A 20,034-nucleotide genomic window follows, 5' to 3' on the forward strand; every position below is an offset into this window, starting at 1 on the left:
TTTCCTTCCCTCCAGGGTTTATTTGGATAGCTGTGAATCTTAATATGTTCCTTCTTTGTTATCATTGTGATTTCAGTGGTAATCGGACTAATGTACATAAGAAAACGCCTGATCAATCCACCTATCGGTATTAATGCCTTTCACATGTTTTACATATGAAAAAAATCTATGAGAATGAAAAAATACCACTGGTAGGTGAATATATTCCATAATACACATTTATTTATATTTTTAGCAAGTTTTGCAGATGAATGCAATTTTTTGTGCGAACAAATTGGTTAAGGACAAGTGCTTAAAAATAGGAGATAATTTTGTACGTGTTTTGGACACACACATACATACAAACACGCACACACAGACATCATCTCAGTTCGTTAAACTAAGTTTATAAACCTGTAAGCCCCATTTTTCCTATAAAAAGTTCATCTTTGGGGCGAATATATAGAATCACTTAATGTTCGAGAAGGCAAAACCAGCCCTCCACTAGTTATTACGAGAATTCCTTGGGGACCTATTCCATTAAGCCAATGCAATTACTCAACAAAAGATACTCAGATCAATTATCGTTTTGATTTTAGTTATATGTAACTACTCATCACAATTGAAGATCAAGGTAACATGAGTTTTCCACTTACCCCATCCCACTGGGTTAAGTGGAAAAACAACTCCTAATTTTTAAATCTTCCATCAATTTCAAGCTACTAAAATGGTATGAATTACCACACAGTTGATGTAAAATTGACTGTTTTTGATAGCCCATTTTGATTGAATGCATTTAGATCATTTAAATTGGTTTTACACTAATTCGAACATGCACTATCGATTTTTCTTTTTCCACTTCCCCCAGTGTACCTTATATGAAATCATTATTTCAGACTAACTCAAGATATTCCGATATAAATATTTATTAAATTTTATTGTTTTAAATATGAACATCTTGACGCTCGTTCGTAACTCTCGAAATTTACTTCTCCAATCTCATGCTGCTTAGCTCTAGATCCTTCAAAGTGATACCAAACTTTGCCAGTTTGGCCTCCATCAGCGACAGCAAGTCGTCGTACATTTTGCTAACACGAGCTAGTTCGTAGCGCAAGTCCTGAATTTTGTCGTTCTTCTGTACCAGCAGCTTCTCAATACGAATGCTCAACGACTGGGGTTCGATTCCGGCTAGCGAAAGAACTTCACCCAGAATAGCCTCCCTCTGTTCGGTTTGCTTCTCGATGTATTCCAACTTGCGCTCCAATAAAGAATTCTTTAAACCTATCGGAAAAGGAATATGTTTGCACACACATGAAAATTAATTTCTTTATTTCAAACTATACCTGACTTCTGTTGCAATTCGAGTATAGACTTCTCAAACATATTCTTCAGTTGATCGCGCTCTTCCACTAACTTCTCGCAGCGCATCTGCAGTACATCCGATTCAAGCTTTAAGCTGCTAAGCTGCTTCTGGGTGGAACCGAGACGAGTTTTAACACGATTGAGAGTGGCCTTATCACGGTCGTAGTACTGCAGCTTCTTGCGCAACTCGATGAGTTCCGACTGAGATTGCTTCAACGGTTCCACTAGTCTCCTGTTTTCGGCCATCACTTCTGAGTGGTTCTTCAAATCCTTGTCTGACTGAATGCGCAGTTCTTCCATCTGCTCCTTCATACTGTTGATAAGAGCCAGATTGTTTAGGGTGATGTCGTTGTAGTAACCCTTCATTTCCTTGTAAGCATTCTCGTTAGTTTGAATCAATTCGGAAATTTGACCGTTCTTCCTCTCTTCGACTTCTGATAGTTCCATTTCGTGACGCACCTCGGCTTCTTCCTTGTAGCTTTGAAGTCTCTGCTCAAACAATTTGGTCATGGCTTCGATTTCCTCTTTGTACTTGGCGCGTTCTTGACTCAAAAGTTCACTATGTTTCAGCTTGAGTTGCTGCACCTCTAGTTCCGAGTTCTCTTCTTTTTCCCGAAGTAAACGTCGCAAGTCACGTTTATCGTTCAGCAGTTCCCGCTCCTGCAGGGAATGATCTTCCTGGGCCATTTTCAACTGTGTCATCATTTCCGCCTTCAGTTCCCCGATATGCGACTGGTGCTCGTACTGTAGATGTTTCATCTCCTGCATCACATTCTTCGTATCCTGGTCGGCTAGTTCCTGGGCCACCTCTACGTCACGTTCTTTGTTGCGGATCACGGCCTTCGCTTCCTCCAGTTGTTTGCGCGTGATCTCCCAGAACGTGCGCAGTTTGTCGCGCTCCAGCTGGAAGAAGTTGCGCTCCTCTCGTTCCCGTTCCATTTCGTTGCGGAGCCGGAGCGCAAACTGTTCTAGCTGTTCGCGGGACATACTGGATGTGTCCACGCCATCGATGACCGCTGTTGAGTGGAAGGGAGAATAAGTTTGTTTCTTGAAAATCGCTGGTGGGTAAAAAAATGTGGAGAATACTTACTGCTTCCTTTGGCCTTTTTGGGACCCTGTCGGAGAAACACAAAGAGTGGAATAAATTCATTATTATCAATGTGCTTTTATTTTTATTGTTTAGCATGACGAAAAACTCGAAAATCTAAATCGATTCATACTTCATGAGAAAGAAATGTTTTATACACCGGATTAAGGGCCCTCCTTAGCCGTGCGGTAAGACGCGCGGCTACAAAGCAAGACCATGCTGAGGGTGGCTGGGTTCGATTCCCGGTGCCGGTCTAGACAATTTTCGGTTTGGAAATTGTCTCGACTTCCCTGGGCATAAAAGTATCATCGTGTTAACCTCATGATATACGAATGCTAAAATGGTAACTTGGTTTAGAAACCTCGCAGTTAATAACTGTGGAAGTGCATGTCACATATGGGCTGTTAGTTTAGAAGGACAAGGAAGCATGAAACTGATGCATCACCACTTGAGGACAAACGTGGCACGGTATACGAACGAACTCTATTTTCTGTTTAAAAATAGTATCTGTAGGACAATCAAGCCCTCTCGCCCAAGTGATTCGTGATACAGGCTAAATCTCTTTGGAAGACACGGATTAGATGCTACACGCCAATGAATTGTGGAAAAGTAATTTTCGAAGTAAAACGCGTAAGCGTGTCTCTGCAGAGGTTGTCCTCAGCTATAGGGAGTCACTTTCAGCTACTTTCGAGTTACAAGTTCTCTGCACTGAACGTAGAACGTAGAAACCAGCAATCCGCTGGGATCAATCAAGAAGGGGAAGAAGCAGCAGTCACTGCGTCTAGATGGCACCCTTAACTTCCCTCAAGGTGGGGGCTGGTTGGCTTCAATCGTCCGCTGAACTGACGCAGTCATCTTTTCAGCTGCCTTGACTTGCACTGCTTGTACTCTCAGCGCCATTCAAATGTTCCTCGTAGTGCTACTTCCACCTTTCGATCACCACACGTTCGTCCGTCAAGATGCTCCCATCCTTATCCCGGCACATTTCGGCTCGCAGCACGAAGCCTTTGCGGGATGCGTTGAGCTTCTGATAGAACTTCCGCGTTTCTTGAGAACGGCACAGCTGTTCCATCTCGTCGCACTCCGCTTCTTCCAGGCGGCGTTTCTTCTCCTGAAAAGGCGAGACTGCTGTCTCCGCTTCCATATATAATGTTCCACGTTCTGCAGGAAGACCACCCGCGCTGCGTCCTTCTCCTCCAAAATTTGTCTGCACTCTTCGTCGAACCAATCGTCCCATATACCCGACGTTGTTCTGTATTCCAGCAGTCCTCAAGAGGGGCCCCATCGAGCTCACCCTCTTCCGGCAACGCTGCTGCAAGATGCTGCGCGTATGCAGTGGCGACATCAGGTTACTTCAGTCGCTCTAAGTCGTACCGCGGCGGTCGTCTGTACCGAACATTGTTGATGACGGATTATTTTTGGCGCAGTTTAACCATCACCAGATAGTGGTCAGAGTCGATGTTAGCGCCACGATATGTCCTGACGTCGATAATGTCGGAGAAGTGCCGTCCATCAACCAGAACGTGGTCGATTTGTGATTCTGTCTGCAGTGGTGATCTCCAGGTGTACCGATACGGAGGCTGTGTTGGAAGTAGGTGCTGCGAATGTACATATTCTTGGAGGCGGCGAAATCAATTAGTCGTAGGCCGTTTTCGTTCGTCAGCCGATGAGCGCTGAACTTCGCAATAGTCGACCTAAACTCCTCCTCTTGGCCAACCTGAGCGTTCAAATCTCCTATGATGATTTTGACGTCGTGGCTTGGGCAGCTGTCGTACTCACGTTCCAGCTGCGCGTAGAATGCGTCCTTATCATCATCAGTGCTTCCCAATTGTGGGCTTTTTACGTTGATTATGCTGACGTTGATTATGCTGAAGTTGAAGGACCGACCTTTGATCCTCAACCTGCACATTCTTTCATTGATCGGCCACCACCCGATCACGCGCTTTTGCATATCGTCCATCACTATGGAAGCTGTTTCCAGTTCATGTGTGTTGTTCATCATGTTGTTCCAGTTCATGTGTGTTGCCGAATCCACGGTCCTTGCGGACACCGGCGAGTATGCGTGTGCTCCTGATGGAGTTGAGAGATTTGCAGTTCCACGAACCGAGTTTTCAATCGCTAGTCCCTTTTCGTCGCAGTGGTCTTCGCCGATGGTTCCGGTCCGTACTCTCTTGTTGATTGTTCGTTGCTTATGTTTTTTTAAAGGCTGGCTTGTAGGGCCTGACACCAAGACACCAAACCTCTAAATTTTTGGAGGTCCATTCCTCCTTATTCCCGGTGGACCATGGTGCACAGTTTCACTTAGAGTCCCTCGCTGGCTCTCGGACGATGACCAGCCGCCCCTAACATGGAGAACAGACGCTGTTGTGAGCCGATCCTGACATGGAGAACAGACGCTCAGTAAGATTTGCACCTTCGGAGAGGAGCAAACCCCCCTTCCCTGTCAGCATACGACCATAATTCCAACCGGGATTGGTTACCCGATCTTCCCTAAAGTTTGTTACCAAATGCGTCAACAATAAGACACCCATGCTTATAACCCCTAACCAATTAAGAAAACCCAAAAATTGTGAGACTACGCATGAAGTACCCCAAAAGGCGGAATACACGGATAAATTGCCGACTACCTGTGTATTCCGTCTTCATCGTGTACCCACTAACGCTGCTGCCACCCCTACCATCGAGGCGATTGGAACATTTGAAGTAGATCCGGGGCGAAAAGAAGGAGAGAGAGCGAAGAAGAAAGAAAGCAAGGCGATAGACGTCGGTTGGTGAACGCTCCAGAGAGAGGAGTCAACTTTTCTGAACGTGACCAAAAGGAGAAAAAAAACGAAAAACGTGGTGATAATCTGGCAAAACCCATAATACTGGTTCCGGACGGTAAATTTCGCCTTCCGTCACCGAAGCCACCTTCTCGACTGGACACAGCTGTAGTGAATATAATGAATACGAAAAATAAATTTCATTTATAAGCAAATCTTTGTGAAATAATATTAAAATGAATGGTTTGGAAATTAATGATTTATTTAAAGAAAGAATAAGCGCCCAATTCTTTTGAGCCGGTAATGACTTTCAATGATACATCAATTCAAACTGACGCGGTCGACGACGCATAGAATAAATTGCACTGGAAAAATCTATATGTACCAGAGAAGACAAGACAGTTAAGCTGTAGTGATGAGAGACAGAGAGAAGGGACGACGTAAGCAACGAGAGCCAGAGACAGTGCTCGAACGTTGCGAGAGTGTTATGTAGACAGAGTGAGAAAGAAAACTAGCGATTACTTTGAAATGGTTTTGTTTGTAATGGTGTATGCGCGAAAGAGATCGACTATGTACTGAAGGATATCATTCGAGAATTTTCTGGCCATTCTGTGAACGATTGTTGATGCGAATAGTCGCGGTTTCGGTTTGAAGTTTAAGTTCGGATGTTCTGAACTGGTTACGACATGACGCGGTCGGTAGTGATGAAAGGTGTGCTAAAACAGTAGCAAGTCAGGTAAGAATATGCTTTTGGAGTGATTTATTGACAAGCGCAGGACGGGTGGGTACCTGCAGCTGCAAGTAAATGCAAAAAAAAAAGAAAAAAATGTTTGCGTGCAGGACGAGTGGGTACCTGCATGAAAAATAAAAACACTTGAAACGAATGGAAATCAAAATTTGATGCATGCAGGACGAGTGGGTACCTGCATGCCAATACATAATATTGAAAGTGAAAAATGTCCGGACGTGTGGGTACCGGCAAAATTGAGCAACATGTAAAATAAAACCAATTAGGAATGTAATTTGGTAAGGTGTGTAAAAATATGTAAATTGAACTACGAGATGAACCGGCCTAGGGCGGAAAAAAGATAAAGATAATTCAATTCAATGTAAATTGAATAAAGATAAAGGTTGCATTCTGGATTTGAATTACGAATTACATTTTATTTACTGTTCAATGGAAATTTCTTTGGTTCAGAAACGTTAACAATAACAGAGACTTGTACGTGTACAGTATTTTTTGCGATAATGAGAATACTGGTAAGTTAGACCCCATAACTAGTTCTTGACATATGCAAAACTGACAATTTTGCATATTGTTCCGAGAATTAGGATTAGATTTCATACAGATTGGATTTGGATTTACACCGACAATAATGCAGTTCAGAAATGTTCACTCACACTGAAAACTCTTGACCTATTACACAAAACTGGCAATTTTGTATGAGATTTCGAGAGTTAAAACAAATGCTGAGTGGATTTGGATTGAAATTGATGTTGACATGGGGATTAAATTTCCTGTGGATTGATTTTGTAGTGGATTTCAATTAAAACTGAATTGGATTTAGATTGGACTTGGCCTTAGATTCCGATTGAGTTTGAACCAAATTTGAATTACATCACATTCATTGTATAGAATTGGATTGAAATTGATTGAAATTTAAAAAAAAAAGGTTTGGGAAGAATTTGGATTGAATTTGAATTGAGCTCAGTCAAGATATTCTTGGACACAGGTTGGTTAGATTTGAAACTAGAATGGGTTTGATTTGTATTTGAAATAACTTAGATTTAATTGGATTTGGCTTGATGTTGAAAAGATGCAAAACGAATTTGAATTTTATTTTAATTGGATTTAGATTGGCAAAGGAAGTGCATTTGGATTAGATTTGAAAATTATTTGCATTTGATTTGGAATAGCATTGAAGATTGATTGGATTTAAAATGGATCTTGACGTAATTTGGATGGAATTATAATTCGACTAGAATGTATGTTAAATTTTAATTATGTGTAGTTCTAAAGTCATTGGGGTGTAATATTTGCCTAAATATTAGAGATAAGCCAGCCGAGGGCTGCAAATCTCTATAATAAAGTCAACTATATTTGTAATATTTACCTAAGTAATTTTAATTGTAATATTAATTTCGATTGGATTCAATTGGATTGAATCGGATTTGAATTGGATGTAGATTTGGTTTAGATTAAATTTGGATTTGATTAAATTTGATTTAGATAGAGTTACGAGTGCATTTGGTATGGCATCGAAAAAGGATTTATATTTGGATTGGATTTGGGTCGGATTTCAATCAAATTTGGCTTGGAATTTGATTTGAAATAATTCAATTGAAATTGAATTCAGATACGAATTGCATTGGATCTTGATTTGATTTGAATATTGATTGAATTTGGATTGAATTTTAATGGGATTTGAATTAGGTTTGCATTGAAATTTGATTAGATTTAATGTGGATTGGTTTTGCATTGGGCATTGATTAGATTTAAATGAAAATTGGTTTGGAGTTGGATTTCGACTGAATTTTAATTCAATTTAGATTGGTTTTGGATTGGTTGTGGATTGGATTTGAATTGGAATGTATTTGAATGGCTATGGATCAAATTTGAATCGAATTTGAATTTGTCTTAGATAGGATTTGGATTGAGTTAGGATTAGATTTACATTAGATTAAGATTGGATCTGATTTCAAATTGTATTGAATTTGGTTTTGATTTAAATTGAATATGGAGTTGTTTGAATTGGATAGGAATTTGAAAGGATTGGATTTGAATTGCATTTAGATCAGGTTGAATTTTAATAGGATTTCGAAGAATTACGTTTGGAATGAATTCGAATTAAATTTTTAATGTATTTAGATTGGGATTATTCTTTAATTGAATTTAATATAATTTAGATTAGAATAAGATTACGATTAGAATCGGGTTGGACTTTGATTAGAATCGAATTGAATTTGAATAGAAACAGGATTAAAACTGGATTTAGATTGAATTTTGATTTGGTTTGAATTAGATTTAGATTGGTTTTGTATTGGGCTTGGATAAAATGTCGATCAGATTTGGTTTGGAATTTGATTTGAGGAGTACATTTGAATTCAATTGGATTTGGATTTGATTTCCCAACAAACATTGATTGCTGGTAAAGAGCTGAACGTTGAAAAATATTCTTTTTCAGCTAGAAACTAGCTTGTTCAGCTTGAATTGCTGTTGAGTTGGATTGGATAAGGATTGAATTTAATTAACTTCCGTTAAAATGGTTTAATGGTTTGGATTTCGATTCTATTAAGATTTACTTTGAACTGGAATAAAATCGATTTGGAACGGAATAAGATATGGTTTGGGTTCGGATTAGATATAAACCGAATTTTGATTGGGTTTTGATTGGATTTTGTTCAGATTCAAATGCAATTTCAAAAGGCATATCAATCTCGATGCTACTCATGGTGGAAGGGAGTAACGTGTGTGAATGAAAAGAAAAAAACAAAAACTGAAAGTCTTCGTTAGGCTGCGACAAAAATGAAAAGGCTCTCAGAAGGTGTTGAAGAAACCGAGGGCCATTTAAGAATAATAACTATCCAAGCGTCCGTCTTTGCCGTACGGATTAGATTTAGATCGGATTTGGATTATATTTGATGGGTTTTGATTTGATTTGAATAAGATTTGGATTGTATTTGAATTGGATTTAGATTGGATTTGAATGTGTAGATTTTATTGAATAAGGATTGGGTTTGGATTATTTCGGTAAGAATTGAATTCGATTGCATTTGTTTTAGATTAGATTTGAATCAGATTTTAACTTGATTTAAATGATATTTTGATTCGATTAGAATAGATTTGGTTTGTATTTGAAATTGATTTGGATTTAATTAGTAATGAATTTGGATTTAACTTGGATTACCTTTGGATTTAGATTTGCATTGGATTTTGATTGTATGTAGGTTAGATTTGGATTGAATTGAATTGTGCTAAGATTTGCATTGGTCTTCAATTGAATTTGGATTGAATTTTGACTGAGTTCGGATAGGATTTCGAATATTTTTGTATCGGACTTTGATGAAATATGAATTGAATTTTATTATATTGGAATTTGATTTAGATTGAATTTTATAAGATTTAGATTGGATGTGATTTTATTTGAATTGGATAAGGGTTTGAATTTGGTATTGTATTTGGATTGGATTTGAATTAGAACCGGATTGTATTTGGATTGGGAATGTATTTTGAATGAATTTGAATTATATTTGGATTTTAATTGGATTTTAATTGGATTTGGATTCAATTTGGATTGTCATTAAATTAGTTATGGATTAGATTTTGATTGTATTTGGATTGGATTAGAATTCGATTGGATTGAATTTCAACTGGATTTGGATTCGATTTGGATAGTATTTAGATTGAATTGAATTGGAATTGGATTAGACTTGGTCTTGGATTAGGTTTGGATTTGAATTGGATTTGGATTGAATAAAGAGTGGAATTGAATAAAACTGTGATAAGATTTGCATTGGTTTTCAACTGAATTTGTATTGCATTTAGATTGAAATTTGATTAGATTGAATTTTAATTTGATTTGGATTGAATTAGGTCTGGATTTGGATTGTATTCGGATTGGATTTTAAATAGGTTTGGCTTGTATTTGGATTAAATTTGAATTTAATTGAGATTGAATTTGAAATGGATTTGAATTAGATTTGGATTTCGATTGCATTTGGATTAAATTTGGATTGTAATCAGATTGGATTTGGATTAGATTTAGATTGGATTTCAATTCGATAGAGATTGAATTTGGAATATATTTGAATTAGATTTGGATTGGTTTTGATCGATTTGGATTGGATTTGGATTAGTTTCGGCGTCGAATTGGATTTGGATCGGATATGAATTTTAATAGTATATAAATTGGATTAAGATTGAATAAATATTGGATTTAGATTGAATTGGATTGTGATTAGATTTGTATTAGTTTTTAATTGGATTTGGATTGGATTTTTATTAAGTTTGGTTTAGATTGGACTTTATTTATATTTGGATTAGATTTTGAAGTAATTTCAATTATATTTGATTGAATTTGAATTAAACTTCAAATATATGTGTATTAGAATTGATCTTGTATTAATGAAGGATTGGATTTGAATACAGATTTGATTTAGAATCAAAAAAAAAAAAAAAAAATTGAATCAAGGTGGATAATTTTTTATTTGATTTGATTTGTATTGGGTTTGAATTGAATTTGGATTCTATTAGAGTTTGATTCGGATAGTGTTTAAATTAGATCAGATTTGTATTTTACAGGATCGGATTTAAATCAGATGAAATTTGTATCATTTGGTCAAATATCTTCGACAATATTTCCACAGCCGGTGATGTGGTTCAACTTTCTTTGTTAGAGTTCGCAAATGCGCCTGAACGACAAGCGCCGCTATCTGTTCGGCCACGGACCCCAAGTTCAATTTGGATTGAATTTTAATTTTATTTGTATCCTGTAGGGCTTAAATATTTTGGAATTGAATACGATTTTTATTTGAATTGTTATTACATTATTCAAATTGGATTATTACATACCGGAAATACAGTGATTTGCGAAAAATCTATTTACTTACACTACCTATTGTACCTATTGTACGTATATAACTCAGAGAGTAGAGAAGAGGATGAATGTAGTGAATATAATGAATACGAAAAATAAATTTCATTTATAAGCAAATCTTTGTGAAATAATATTAAAATGAATGGTTTGGAAATTAATGATTTATTTAAAGAAAGAATAAGCGCCCAATTCTTTTGAGCCGGTAATGACTTTCAATGATACATCAATTCAAACTGACGCGGTCGACGACGCATAGAATAAATTGCACTGGAAAAATCTATATGTACCAGAGAAGACAAGACAGTTAAGCTGTAGCTATGAGAGAGATAGAGAAGGGACGACGTAAGCAACGAGAGCCCTAGACATTGCTCGAACGTTGCGAGAGTGTTATGTATACATAGTGAGAAAGAAAACTAGCGATTACTGTGAAATGGTTTGTTTGTAATGGTGTATGCGCGAGAAAGAGATCGATTATGTACTGAAGGATATCATTCGAGAATTCTCTGGCCATTCTGTGAACGATTGTTGATGCGAATAGTCGCGGTTTCGATTTGAAGTTTAAGTTCGGATGTTCTGAACTTCCGGTTACGACAACAGCGAGATTCGAAAAACTCCACCGACCGAGTGAAAGCAACCTTCGAAGAGGCAGTGCTGATAGCCCTGTGAAAGTGTTGGCCTGAGTTCATTGTGACCGCTAGGAACGGTTCTGAGCCCGGCGTGGGTCCTAGGCCGACCGATCCTTTTTAGAAGGAGTACACCCATTTCCGCCCACTCGAAGTCCCGCGCACGAACACCAAGAAGTGAGCCGCTGCTACGCACTTAGTCACGTGGTCTTTCGGGCCCATCACGGAACGAACCTCTAGAGGACGAACACCATCCATACGTCCATTTTGGATTACTCATCTCCAGCCCGGCCGTTCGTAAAATCGCCGGAGTAAAGAAACCCCTTTCTCGGGCCGACGGCGCCGACTGTCACCCCAGTGGGAACTAGTCCCGGCATGAACCCTAAGGCAGTCCCAGTATCATCGTTGACAGGGCGCAAAGCGACCCGGATCCAGCTCTTCCTCGGCCGAAATCGACCCTTGTCCTAGAGGCGCCAAGAAACCCGAAGTTCCAGCTCTTCCTCGGCCGAGATCGACCCTCGTCTTTGGGGCGCCACGAAAGCCGAAGAGCTGGCTCTTCCCTGGCCGAATCCGAACCCCCCCCCCCTTTGGGACACCAAGCAACCTGGGGAATCAGGCATTCCTCTACCGCAGTCGGAATGAACAAGACCATCGCTTCCCAGCATCTCGTGGGCAGATCCCTGGCAAACATCCAAGGTATGAGCTCACATTTGTAAACGGCCCCAACGATACTTACTAACCCGAACTAACTACTAATTCTAAGAATGAAAAAAGAAAATTAAATGAAATTAAGTAAAATGTAACAATTATGTTCCTTCATTTGAACTACTAGTCCTGAACTGCATGGGATTGTCTTGGCTCATTGTGGTTGTCCGCTGCTCCACCTATGTCTCTGTTTGTCCCCTAAGCATGTTCAAACCGACCCTGAGAACCCCCAACGAGGCGAGCTAGTTAGGGACGTTGGGGTTCTTTCTAAAATTACGTAACGCTAAATTTGGTGATTTTGGACCCCCACCCTCCCCCTCGTAACACTTTTTGTATGGAAGGTTAATTTTTTTTGTATGAATCGTAACGTTCGGTTTGACCCCCTCTCTCCCCCTTCAGCGTTACGTAATTTGTGCGAGAAGTTATTTCAAAGCTTGTTAAACCCGTGCAGCAACTTACAGCAACTTCATTATGACTGAACCTGGTCATATATGAGTTGCACTAAATTATGTAAAACATGTGTGCTACTAGGGAATGTACCTACACAAAAATTATACTTCATTTCAAACATCGACGTGTTAACTGATAGAGGAAGCCACCAAGCCAAGCCAAGCCACCAAGCGTTCGGAGTTCGTTATCATACTATCCTAAGCCTATCGAGCTGAACAAAGTAGAAGCAGATCGACGCTGCTAGCTTGGTTTTCTGGTTATACAGGACTCTGTTTTTACACATTTTTTTCGCTCCTGTTTTTGATCGTGTGACTAAATTCGCCACCAAAAATCTTTTCTGCTACAGTAGAATCTGTTGGGGATGGGCTGGTAAGCTTTTTTTTATTTTATTTTATTTTATTTTTTATTTACTTTTTTATTGGGATTTCCTCTTCTTTTTACTTCTTGCTTCTTCCCTCTTCATCCATGAGGCTTCATCCTTTTTTATTTTTTATTTTTTCATCCTTTTTCGTCTACTGTCATTCTTCTACCAAATTTCTTGCAGCTTCTTTATTCTTTCATCTACATTTTCATTATTCATTTTTCTTCTTCTTTCTTGCTTATTCCTCTTTCTTCTTCCTTTTTTTTAAATTCACTTTATTATTGTGATTCCCTTTTCCTTCTTCCTTCATCCTTCTTTCGTCTTCCATCCTCCATCTTCCTTCTTCCACCTTTTTTCTTCCCTTTTTCTTGCTTCCTTCTTTATTTCTTTGTTCATTCATTCTTTCCCTGCTTCCTATTTTCTTCTTCCTATTTTCCTTTTCTTCTTTCTTCTTCCATCTTCTGTCTTCATACCTCCTTTATCCTTCCCCCTTCTTTCTATTTCCTTTTGCCCTGTTCATTATTTTTTCTTGCTTCTTCCTTTTACCTTCGTCCTTCATACTTTTTCTTTTTTTCTTCCTTCTTTCTTGTTCCGTTAACCTTATGCCTTGTTTTTTTTTCCTCCTTCCTTTCTCCTAGTTTTTTCTTCTTCATTCTTCCTCCTTCCTTCTGCTTACTATTACCTCTTCTTTCTTGCTTTTTTTATTCTTTCTTCTTCTTCCTTTCTTCTTTGTACTTCCTTGTACATTCTGCATTTTCACCTCACGCTTCGTATTTCTTACCACTCGCTTCTCTCTTTTTACTTTTTACTGCTCACTAATTACATCTCACTTATCATTTCACACACCTCATAAGGAAATGACATCGGGCCAAACAGCATTCGACCAAATGATTCTAAACCTGTTCGATAATTGAAACAACTCAAAGCCCAAACGGTTTGTACGCAAAGGTAATGTAGAACTTCGCATAGCTGTAACTTTTGGATGTTATTTGTAGTTTAATCATTTGATTGAGAAACTGTATAGGGTAACTGTACCAGTTTTGGCCATGTTCCTAATTTGGCCAGTTTCTCGCACAACTCCAAAAGTAAAGCAATTTTCGTTGTTGAGACTGATCGATCTTTTTTGGAAAATATGCATTTTTCAGGCTTGACCAAATTTGGCACTAAGGTGGTCAAAACCGGTACGCTTCCCATATATCCATTTTACACAATTTCGAGAAAACAAAAAACTGTTTTTTTTTTAATAAATAGTAGGGTACCAATGGAATATATGGGAAAAAATTGTCATCGAATTTAAAAAAAAAACGACATTGCTCACAAGTTTGACTACCCCAAAATATGACCCCATGCAAAATTTGAGCTCAATCGAACATGATTTAGGGGTGCCTAAAATTCATCAAAGTTTTGAAATTTATACTCATGAAAATTTTCCCAACGGGGGACCACAGGAAAAGTCGAAAATCGAATTTTTGTTTTGGATGCGAAATGACTTAAAAATACTTGAAACGTTGAGATATGATGTTATTAAAAAAAAAAATTTGAAAGAATTGAAGTTTTTTCAAATGATTAAAATTTGTTCCATCGTTTAATACCGGACGATACGCATACGGTTTCATAGCCAAAAATATCGTAGCCAAAAATATATTGAACAGTAGATTCGAGGTTAAAAGACTATTATTCTTCCATTTACTTCCACTATTCACTTTTATGTATCAACAAGCAGATACGTATTTCGTTTCCTACTTGGAAACTTCTTCAGTGTTTGTTATCGACTGAAGAAGTGAAGAAGTTTCCAAGTAGGAAACGAAATACGTATCTGCTTGTTGATACATAAAAGTGAATAGTGGAAGTAAATGGAAGAATAATAGTCTTTAAACCTTGTAGCATTTCCCCTAAGACGCTCTAAAAATAATTAATCAGTAGATTCGAGAGTTCATCACCCTGCTTTAATCCATCTAAGGTATAAAATGAAGTCGATATTTCATCCGCAACCCTTACACTTGATTTCGATCCGTCCAACGTTATACGAATCAGCCGTATCAGTTTCCCCGGAAAACCATGTTTAAGCATAATTTGCCATAATTCATTCCGTTTCACTGAATCGTACGCCGCCTTGAAATCAATAAGCAGATGATGTGTCTGCAAGTTGTACTCCCGGAATTTATCAAGAATTTGTCTCAGTCGTCGTTGATCGGCCCTCACGAAAACCTGCTTGGTATTCGCCAACGAAGGACTCTTCAAGCGGTCTCAATCTGTTCAACAGAATACGGGACATAATTTTGTACGCCGAATTAAAAGGGTTATTTCTCGGTAATTGGCGCACTCCAGTCTGTGGCCTTTCTTAAAGAGAGGGCAAATGAGGCCGTCCAACTAGCTAGCAGGCATTTCCTCGTCTTCCCATATTTTCGACATAATATGGTGCAGAACTTCATAAAGCTGCTCACTGCCATGTTTGAGAAGTTCAGCCGGGAGCTGGTTCTTCCCCGCAGCCTTATTGTTTTTCAGCTCTTTAACAGCTTTTTTAACCTCATCTAGTGTAGGCGACTCCACAGCTTGTCCATCGTCGATAATATTTATTCTGCTCATCGATGCACCGTCACTTCCACTATTCAACAAAGTCCCGAAGTGTTACTTCCACCTGGCAGCCACTTCGGTTTTATCTGTCAGCAAATTCACTTGTTGGTCGTTGCACATGACGGGAGATGGCGCTGTCTTTCTCCGCAAACCGTTTTGCTCCATTTTTTCCTGCGCCGCGCTAATCACTTGTTCTTCATATTCTTTCTTCAACCTGCGGTGGGTTCGTTTTTCGGCTGCTTGGACATGGACATGGACAACACTAGCCGCCTTTTAGACAACATAAGACTGACAATGGATACGATAAAAAATTTCATTCATATTTTGCAACTTATGGAAATCGTAAGTATTTTTGCCTCAGTGTAGCAATCTGATACGGAGCAAATGTAAATCTGATCCCAAAAGTTTTCAAAGTTACAAAAAATTTAAAATTTTGAAAGCAAGATTTTGAGCACCCCTAAATCATGTCCGATGAAGCTCAAATTTTGCATAGCGGCGTATTTTAGGGCTAGGGAGTTTGCGTAACGTCCAGTTTTTAAATTCGATGAAAAATTGTTTTCGCCATTATAAATTTTTTCGAAGTTCCAAAACAGTCGACTTTTTTAAAAAATTCTCAAAGTTTCATGCATTTTAAGTCTTTTGGCATCGAAAAACAAAAAAATTTCCCCCTTGTGAGCAAAAAAACAGTTTCGATTTACCTCAAATTTTGCATAGAGGGATATTTTTGGCTACGAAAAGGTTTGCGTATCGTCCGGTGTTAAAATTCGATGAAAATTTTTTTCATCATCTGAAAATTGTTCTAAGAGAAAAAATCGATTTTGTCAAATGAAACATTTTTCGAAATAACATCAGATCTCGACGTTATTTTTAAGTAATTTGGCATAAAAAATCGATTTTCGACCCCTTATGGGAAAATTGACATGGGTAAAAATTTCAGAACTTTGATGATTTTTAGGCACCCCTAAATCATGTCCAATTGAGCTCAAATTGTGCATGGGGTCATATTTTGGGGTAATGAAACTTGTGAGCAATGTCGTTTTCTGAAATTCTAAAATGTCATTTTCATTGGCACCCTAGTAAAGGGGAACCGAATCTTTCGATTAATTTTTTGTTTTTGGTTTTTGGTTTTTGGCAAAACTCAACACCCTGGAGCACTTCCATTGCTATGTAGTTTCTAAAAAAAAAAAAACGATCATTTCTTCCGACATTCCTGAACAAATTTTTTTTCGTATTTTTTGCCAGAATCTGTATTTTTGGACGAGTATTCAGAATCTAAAAAAAGTTTAAATTTTATCATATTTTCGTGACGCTTTTTGATTTTCGTAATCGCAAAGTGTGTCCCAATGCCCCCAATATAGAAAATACAGACGTAGCCCTACGTAAAAACCTGCGTAGGAAACGACCTTGGTGTATTGAAAAGTATATTGCGCATAAGCCCCAAAATTTTATTCCCACCTTTGGGTTTCCGCGTCGAGCACTCAGCGCCAGACTCGGCGACAAGGAGATAGTGGTCAAGTTGGTACTCCTGATTTTTTGACAACTGATGTCGATTGGTTGTGTGAGTGCACCGGTGTCAAAAAATAGAGCTTTTAGCTGAAAATTTGGTTGTCAAATGCACATTTTGACAAAAATATAGATGTATGAGTGAATAAAATGTGCAAATGCTCTATCGCGGAAGCAGTCGCTGAAGACAAGTGTCAATGGTTTCAGTGACGAAACGAAAAGTTTCAATGCAGAAAGCAATATCGCATTCAAGCGTTTGGTGGAAATCAATCCGCGAACGGAAATATCTACTCTAACTCCACTGCTGAAATAAGCGCATTTTGGTGAATTAGATTAGCGCAATTAGACAATTCCGCGAACCTCGTGAACACAACGTGATCCACCCGATGTTTGTGTGTTCATGGCTACGAGAAAAATCCAACCAACAGCGTCATTGGCGAATACCGTTTGCGTGGCAGAGGCACATATGGCCATGGCCCTATATCAGCCCGACAATGTATGTATGCACCGTTCTTCGTTACGACCTTTCAGGGTAAAAGCCATGCTTTGCATGACTTTTTTATTCGATTTTAGTGTTTCACAAACCTTAGGTTGCGGTCCAGCTTCCTAATCCAAGCAAAAATATTGAATTGAGCTTTTTCTCACACCCTGTACTGCTACAAAAAAATAGTTTCCAGTATTTACCCTCTTTTGAACAGCAATCATCTTTGAAACAAGATGTTGCATCAACTAAAATAAAACAAGATGTCACCCAAACTGAAAGTGTTTTACTCATATTTTTTCAGGTATAGAACTGGGAGCAACCTGTAGTTAAAACGATCCCTTAAAGATTCCGATGCTGATTTTTAGTATAGATCGGTTTTGGAATCTGTGGACAACTATATTGAAGAATACGTAAATAGTGTCTCTTGGAACGGAATCAAATACATTTTGCGAAACATTCAAGTTCATGGAAGCTACATATTTGGAATCCTCTGAGCAATACAGTTATCGCAATAATCGGTCAAGCATCAGAAAAAAAATGCAAAACTTACCATTTTTATTGTTTAGCTGCGAGCTGATATTTGCTTATAATCCGGTTTTATTGCTCCGTGTCGTTAGTGTCCTGTTTGCTTTTTGCCGTGCCGTCCAATCGCGGGTATCTCCTGATGGCAGCGGCTTTCTACGCGGCTGTCCACTGTCTAAAAACTGTCCAGCACTAACTCCTGGTAACGATGATAGGAGAGCAAGCACCGGGAAAAAAATAAACGTCAGTTAAAAATTGTGCACACTTAATTGGACCATATTCTATGGCTGGACAGCAGAGGACACGAGCTCGACAGATCCACCGATGCAGCTGAAAGGAGTGAATGGTTCACAGTGCTTTCACAGCGACATATTCGGTGATTCGAAAATGCTCTTCAACCGAAATGTTCTGCTGAAAAAATCTGTCAGAAAATCACATTAGCCTTTAAATACTTAATTGGGACAAAGTTCTACATCAAAACTAAGTTTAAGAAAAAGAACACATGCAGAAATTAGAATAATCCTGTCCATGATAAAAAACTGAAAATAAGAGTAGAAAGACGAAGATAGAAAATATAGGATAATAATTGAATAGTTGATTGCAAAAGCAAAAAACTAAAAAAATACAGGCAAAAAATCAAATAAATTTTTAAATGTTGAATCTAGAGTTTTCATTTTTCTTTAATTTTGAATTATTGTCTTGGATATATAAAAAAATCATTAAAGCTTTTGACCTTCCGTCTAACAAGATGTCCGTTATTTACGGTTGAAGAATTTTCGATCACTGATCCGGATCTATAGAACACTGTGGATCCTTCGTCGCTGCTGTGCGTTCTGTTATGGCCAGGAGTAGAAAAATAAATTGATAAATCACATAAATAAATAATCCGACCGTTGGGACCAATTTGCAACCGCGCGGTTCTCCTCGGATGTCAATCCCGCTCTGGTTCGAATGCGTTTCCAAACTTTTTATGCCCATTCACTGCATTGGAACGTCACACAGGACACTTGCCGAAAGTTGATTTTTGTGAGAATGAAAAATAAAAATGACTTCACCATTGATGGTCGAGCTGACCGACACGGAACTAAACATAGAACTGTAATGTCCAACAGCGCTGTCAACAACGATTTCGGTACGTTTATTGATAAAACGAAACTTTCCCGCGGGCCGGTTGTCATGGCGCGCGATGATCAATGTCGAGTGCGGCGTTGTGTTGCAGGCAGGCTGTTTCGAGCATTCAAGGCGAGGGGAGTTGCCATAGGACGCAGTGCGCGCGCTTTGTCTTGAAGAACACGTGGATGGCAGTTTATTTTATTGCTGGAGTGCGGTGATTGGAAATGTATTCAAGGAAATTGAAACAACTACTAACATATAAACATTTATATTTATGTTAACTTGCTACTTTGTCTAATTTAGGTTCAACAAGGTACAAATTGTCGATTGCCGATATGGGGATGGCGAGTTCGATTCTCGGTCTGGTCTAGGATGTTAGAACAGCTTTCAATTAAGGTGACTCGGGGAGGCATTAAACACCGTGTTATTTCTCCTATCTTTCGTCTCTTTCTAGCATTATCACCTCGCAACTTTGGAGCGGCGTATTTCGGTTTTCAGTTGTTTGATGTAACTGTAAATGTATCAGCATGTAGATTGCGAGTAAGCACGCGCCGGTGATACTTTTTCAAAATCATATTTGTTTTAGAAAAAAAAAGCATTCAATGATGAAATGATGACGATTTGATAATGGTTTGTGCTTCCCGTGTCACCTTAATAACTGAATAAATGCTTATAGATTGGTACAGGGCAAGTTCCAGTTGGAATGTAGAGCCGTTTTAGAAGTTAGAAGAAGATCCTTAGTTATGGGAATGAGGAATATTCTTTACGTTTTGTGATTAATTGAATCTGCGATTTTTGTGTGAAATTGGAAATTATTTTATTGGACATTTGTTGCAATGTCTCAATATTAGAAATTCTATAAAGTTTATTGGTACTATGTGGTATAGTATGTGGTGGAGGCAACTTCAGAAT

At 38.5% G+C, this 20,034-nt stretch overlaps 1 protein-coding gene across 5 annotated transcripts; it reads right to left on the bottom strand.

Annotated features, from left to right (window-relative positions):
* Positions 1–896: 896 nt before the first annotated feature.
* LOC134210037 (dynein regulatory complex subunit 4) lies at positions 897–19,186 on the bottom strand. Of its 5 annotated transcripts, XM_062686074.1 has the most exons (6): positions 18,910–19,186; positions 18,743–18,842; positions 18,038–18,208; positions 2,432–2,456; positions 1,323–2,357; positions 897–1,260 (listed from the first exon to the last, which is right to left on the bottom strand). In XM_062686074.1, exons 3-6 carry the CDS (start codon positions 18,038–18,040, stop codon positions 965–967), a joined length of 1,359 nt encoding a protein of 452 aa, XP_062542058.1. In that variant the 5' UTR covers positions 18,041–18,208; positions 18,743–18,842; positions 18,910–19,186; the 3' UTR covers positions 897–964. The 5 variants fall into 5 exon arrangements, with proteins under 5 accessions (XP_062542058.1, XP_062542062.1, XP_062542046.1 ...); XM_062686078.1 differs by lacking the exon at positions 18,743–18,842 and having other exon boundaries at positions 18,038–18,201; positions 18,901–19,186; XM_062686062.1 differs by lacking the exon at positions 18,743–18,842 and having other exon boundaries at positions 18,901–19,186.
* Between the last annotated feature and the right edge of the window lie 848 nt (positions 19,187–20,034).

Source organism: Armigeres subalbatus, chromosome 1 (assembly GCF_024139115.2).
Source record: "Armigeres subalbatus isolate Guangzhou_Male chromosome 1, GZ_Asu_2, whole genome shotgun sequence".
NCBI classification, from domain to species: Eukaryota; Metazoa; Arthropoda; class Insecta; order Diptera; family Culicidae; genus Armigeres; species Armigeres subalbatus.

Excerpts from the sequence above, each read along its gene's own strand:
- LOC134210037 (XM_062686074.1), bottom strand. Across the intron at positions 2,358-2,431 it reads CAAAAAGGCCAAAGGAAGCA|CGGTCATCGATGGCGTGGAC; the intron begins GTAAGTATTCTC and ends TCCACTCAACAG. Across the intron at positions 1,261-1,322 it reads CGAATTGCAACAGAAGTCAG|GTTTAAAGAATTCTTTATTG; the intron begins GTATAGTTTGAA and ends CTTTTCCGATAG.